The 5789-nt window shown below is 42.2% G+C and overlaps 1 protein-coding gene across 1 annotated transcript; it reads right to left on the bottom strand.

The window, feature by feature from the left end:
• Positions 1–1900: 1900 nt before the first annotated feature.
• Positions 1901–3182, bottom strand: LOC103600816 (eukaryotic translation initiation factor 1). The gene is made up of 3 exons (XM_008585152.1): positions 2976–3182; positions 2725–2826; positions 1901–2131 (listed from the first exon to the last, which is right to left on the bottom strand). Exons 1-3 carry the CDS (start codon positions 3168–3170, stop codon positions 2087–2089), a joined length of 342 nt encoding a protein of 113 aa, XP_008583374.1. The 5' UTR covers positions 3171–3182; the 3' UTR covers positions 1901–2086.
• Positions 3183–5789: the final 2607 nt, after the last annotated feature.

Raw genomic sequence — 5789 nt, 5'->3', positions numbered from 1 at the left:
GGGGGGGGGGGGGAGTGGGCCCTTTGTGTTTGAGTGCTTGGTGCTGGGCAGAGCTAATTAGGAATGTCCCATGTATGGCGGGGGTCAGCAGTGTACCAGCCCTGGACACTGGGGTGCAATCCTAGGGAAAGCATCCCTTCTAGAGTATTTGGAAGGACCTTATGCATAGAGGTGAAATTTCCAACAAATTCAGAGTTCTGAGTCCAGAACCTGAGGCCTGACCCCACTACGACAACACGGCCACAGGATTACCGGCCCATGCCCTGAGGACTATGTGTTTGCAGCTCAGGATGAGAAGAGAAGCTTTACCAGAAGAGTCTGTCTGGGGCCGGCCTGCAAGTTCTCTGGGGAATCATCAGGGGTGACCTCATAGTGTAGCTGAAGGCCACAGAGTGATCCTAGCAGAGGGCCAGCTGGCACAGAAGCTGCTGGGCCCTGTGAGGAGGGCCAGCGCCACAGAGAGCACAGGTCTGGTGACCTCCACTTGTAGCTCCTTCCTCGAGACTATGCCAGATCTTAAGAATTCATAGGACTCTGGAAACAAGGTGAGTGACCCTTATTTGGTATTAATGGCTGGATGTCTCTTCTCTTCTGGAAGCCTTCCATTTGGAATGATGCAATTTGGGGAGACAATGAGCATCCAGTTGGCTCTCTGAAGAAGACATTTTCCCAGGTTCCTGTGTGAGGACAATGGGTTCAGGTAGCATGATTTCCCTGGATGACTCCGCCCTGAGTAGCACTTCTACAGCTACTCTACAGCCAGGGGATTGATATTACACTCCCACCAGGAGTGTAGTCTCGTTTTACTACTAACCCTAATAGCTAACACTGATGAGTGTTTATTACCTACAAACCTTCACTTCTGGGAATTTATCTTAAGGACGTAGTCAGAAATATGTATATGGAAGTCCATAATAGTATTCTTTGGTAAAGGAAGTTTTGAAACAAATGAGAGTGGCTTAAATAAATTATGATAAGTTTATGTAATAGAATGGATAATCTTATATAATAGAAATATAATTTGTATAATAGAATGTTTAGAATTTTCAACCATTACGCAAATTGTACTCAGTGATGTAAAAATATGAAGTATATAAAAATTGAACTTCCGGGGCCGGCCCGGTGGCGCACTGCTATAGTGCGCCACTTGGGAGCGCTGCGGCGCTCCCGCCGAGGGTTCGGATCCCACATACAGACCGGTTCCCGCTCACTGGCTGAGCGAGGTGTGGGCGCAACACCGAGGGTTGCGATCCCGTTGTCGGTCCCGGTCCGGTCCGGGCGCGACACTGAGGGTTGCGATCCGTTGCTGGACACGAAAAAGACAAAAAAAAAAAAATTGAACTTCCTTTCTTTGAAGCAGTGGGGGTGGGTGCATTGTTACCTGAGGAGCTCTGCAAATAAGGCTCACTCTCCCCTCTCCCGGCCACTCCTAGGGCAGCCGCTGAAAGAGGTCCAAAGGCTGACAGAAGAATTGTTAACAATGTAGGGAAATAATCATATAATATTAGGTGTTAAAATCAGAATAAAAACCATATACACAGTATGTCTTAATTTTATGAAACACTCTCAAATCCACACACAGCCATAGAAAAATGCCTGGGAAAAAACATCTTAAAGTAATGATGGTTGTCTCTTGGTTGGATTTTAGGGCATTTGTATTTTCTTTTTATTAGGTTTCTTTTTCTATTTTCCAAAATTTCTTTAATGAACATGTACCACAGTTATAATCAGAAAAGAAGTTATTTAAAAGAGGATTTTATTCCTTTCTCTCCCAAAATTCACCTCAACATTCAGTTGCCACCAAAACTCAGAGGTTTGTCCCTCTGGCGGTGTCACCCCCATGATAAAAAATTGTGTATATATATTACAAAGTTATGATTAAGTCCATCTACAGTGTTTCTTTTTTTTTTTTTTGGCTCTTTTCAGTTTATTGCATGAAGGAGTTACACTAGTCCAAGTTAATAGTGGACCCCAAATGGTTACATTATACAAGCTGTGAGGTTTTTAAACTTGTGACAAGGGACAGAAGGGAAATTCTACTCATTGCAAGGAAATCCTCACTTAAGCTTCAGTGAGCCACAAGCATTTAAAACCCATGAACCTTCAGCTGATCGTCCTTAGCCAGTCCAATCTGCAAACAAAAAAGGACAAAGTTTTAAAGAGAGATCAGGGATAAAGTCTCCATCTCTGATGGTAACAAACCTGTCTTCCTGCTACTGTACTGGGCAAGAAAAACTCAATAGCCAAGGTGCAATCCAATGAGTATAATGACTCAACTGAACGTATTCAGTTGTAAGAACTACCTTTTTGAACATCTTGTGCTTTCTGAAATTCTGATTTAGAATGTGTGAGACTAAGGATATGATATCTGAAATATCTTCAATTATATCAAGAACCAATGATATAACAAGATTTTAGTATTTAGTAAATTCACGATTTTTTTTTACCTCATGGTCTTACAAATACAGGAACAACCCAGCATACACATTATTTTAGTATATCTGTGTGAAATTTATATTTGCACCTGTGAAGTAGAGCCACACAAACATTAAATTTAATGTAGACAAAAGTCTTCTGTATTTAGAAACAATTCGACTTGTTTATGTACTTCAAAACTCAACTACTGTTTTGCTTAGCATTACAAAACAAGCTTCCACGTCCCCGGCATAAACTGAACAGACTAGGCAGGACATGAGATTTGACAGTGAAGAGGCACGAACTCACCTCTACGAGGAACTGGCATATGTTCTTGCGCTGGTCACCCTGTAGCTGAATTACTTCTCCATATTCTGGATGCTCAATTACAGTACCATTGCAGGCAAACTTCTGCAAACACAAAGGAAGCAAAACAAATGAGGCCAAACAGCAGTGATAACACATTTAACAATCCCTTTTGGGAAATAATATGACAAAGTTCCCACCCCCTCGTGGACAAATTAAGTGTGATTTTTCCTATAAGCCCAATGAGAACCTACCTTCTTAAACGCCTTCACTAGTTTCTTTTTATCGTAATCATCAGCGATCCCTTGGACAGTAGTAAGGGTCTTCCTGCCGTTTCTCTGTTGAATTCTTATATGGATATAATCCTCAGTGCCAGCAGGAAGCAGGTCATCACCCTTACTTGCATCAGCAAAGGGGTCGAAAGAGTGGAGGTTCTGGATAGCGGACATACGATACGATTCCTTTTCCTCAGTGGGCGGCGGGAGAAGGCGGGCGGGGGGGACGGAGCGTCGGGAAGCGAGGGGGCTCGAGGGGGAGGTTGCTGAGTCCTCGGCGGCGGCTCAGTGACTGGGGCCCCATCTACAGTGTTTCAACTACTACAATTAAATAAATATGCTCATGGTTGAACCAAGTGGTAAACAATGACTACATTTCCTTTCCTACACTCCTTTGTTTTTCCTGGTGCTAATAATTATCTCATTTTTGGAGGCAGGGGGATGTGACAGGGATTGGACAAAAAAAAGAGGTTCTAGGGTGGTTGTCACTCTCCATTTCTACCTGGGTGATCATTACAAAGGTGTCTGCCCTATATTCTTTTAAGCTCTACTTTTGTCTTTCATGGTTTTTCTGTACCTGTTTAATTTTACAAAAAAAATTTAAATAAATAATGCAACAAGAACAAAAAAAAAAGGCTTTTTTTACTTAGTTTTTATTGAATGCAAATGTAAGTCTTTTCACACACACCCCCACCCCACCATGCAACAGTTTTGTAAAATAAATCTTCATACAGCTTTTCATACAAACCTGCCCCAAACTCTATCAGCACCATTTTCTCCTGGACCCTGCTGGGTGCATGCCATCCTCCAAGACTGGTCTGATTAGCTGCTCTCCAGGCTTGTTGCTGGGCTATCAGCCTGATACCTTTTCTCACCCCTTCCTGTGTTAGATTCCCTTTCCCTTGGATCCACACTTTCTTAGTTTTAGTGAAACATGGGCATATGTGAGAGATGTTTTTTGAGATTCTGCATGTCTGAAAATGCTTTATTCTACTCTCATATGACTCATAGTTTGGCTGGGTATAGAATTCACAACTAAACATCATTTTTACTCTAGAATTTTTTAGGACAATTTCCACTGCGTAATTTTGTTAGTAAGAGGCTTTATACCATGCACATTCCTAATCTTTTTTGTCTATTGTTGGAATCTTCTCTAAGCCTGGTGATTTGAAAGGTCATGTTTGTACGCCTCAGGGTAGATCTGTTTCATTCATGGTGCTAGGTAGTGGATTTTCTCTGAAGACCTCATGCTTTGGTTCGGGTAAATTTTCTGTACTCTTTCTTTGATAATTTCCTCCTCTGAGCTTTTCATGAACTGTTAGACCTACCGGATTGAACCTCTACTTTTCTTATCTTTCCCTCATTTTTCATCTGTCTTTTTGTTCAACTATCTGGGAAGTTTCCTTTATCTTTAAACGTTTCCTTAATCTTTAAATTTTTACAAAATTTTTTTTTCTGTTGTCATCTTTTCTAATTTCTATGAGCTTTAATTTGTCCTTTTTTAATGCACCCTATTTCTATTTCATGAATGTTGTATCTTCACTTATTTCTGAAGAATTATGGTGGCTTTGACGTGTTCTATCTATATTGTCTATTTTCATTGAATTCCTGTTTACCTGCTTATTTATTTTGGTCTCTTTCATGTTGGACCTTTTCCTCTCATGTCTGAGATCCTTATTGCCCATCCACATTTGAGAGTAATGCACTGACAACTTACAAGGGCACTTCTTGTAAATGAGGGTACTTGGTTGTGGGACCACTGCACGGAAGACCAGCTGTCTTATTTTGGAATCTGCCAGTTGGTTTGTTTACTCAAAGAATTCTTCAAAGAACCATTTTCCAATCTCCTGCTGGAGAAGGAAGAGGAGAGGCCGGGCTGCCAAAGTCTTAGAGTTAGCTGGAAAAGACAATAGCTAAATCTCACTGATACTCATAGTCTGTCCCTTACCCCCACCCCCATTATCCAAACAGCCCTCACCACTCACCCACTCTATGTCTGTATCCCCATGTCCAGAGCCTCTGTTTCTGTCTCAGGGTAACATACCTACTGTCCCCTGTGGAGACAGAAGAGTGGTGACCAAGCTGTAGGGGTGGAGAGTGACAACAACTTGAAGGTCTAGCTGAAGCTTACACACAATTTTCAACTAACCCCTCTCTTCATCCCCAGCCTTAACCCCATCTTCCTCATATCTGGTTCCTCCAATTTCTGATTCTTCCTGAGACCACTTGGGTGCTTAGGTTTGACCCACATTTACTCCACCAAATGAATGCTGTTCCTCCATCTACTTTCTGTCTTCATGTAGTATGATTTGGAATTACAGATATGTCCTAGTTTTATTGAAAAGAGTGACAGAGCATTTGTTTTTTCTTCGCTTTTGGAGTGATTTTGAAAGGAGAAGAAATGTCTTCATACCACCATTTAACCATCTCCACCTTGGTTTTCAGTATAACTGTGATTATATTTTTGGTTTCCTTGATCCTCTAAATTTTCTACAATTAACATGTATGACTTTAATAAGCAAACACACACACAATTATTTAAACACGGACATATCCAACAAGGCCCGGAGCACCCATGCCTGCACCTTCCTCCCTTGCTGAGCCAGCTGGGCCTGGGAAGCCCCCTTGCCTTACACATCTCAGCTCCCTGACACCTGTCAGAGAGCACCACAGCCTCCTTGTCTGGGAGCTCATTCTGGGGTTCCTCACCACTGGGCCAGGGCTGGTGACCAAATAGCCTTTGCCAACCATGCCAGCTCATCTATGCACAGTGTGGATCCCCTCACACATTCC

Source organism: Galeopterus variegatus, unplaced genomic scaffold (assembly GCF_000696425.1).
Source record: "Galeopterus variegatus unplaced genomic scaffold, G_variegatus-3.0.2 Scaffold3473, whole genome shotgun sequence".
In the NCBI taxonomy this organism is placed as follows: Eukaryota; Metazoa; Chordata; class Mammalia; order Dermoptera; family Cynocephalidae; genus Galeopterus; species Galeopterus variegatus.
The sequence above is the reverse complement of the archived record's forward strand: the minus strand, read 5'-3'. Positions and strand labels throughout refer to the sequence as shown.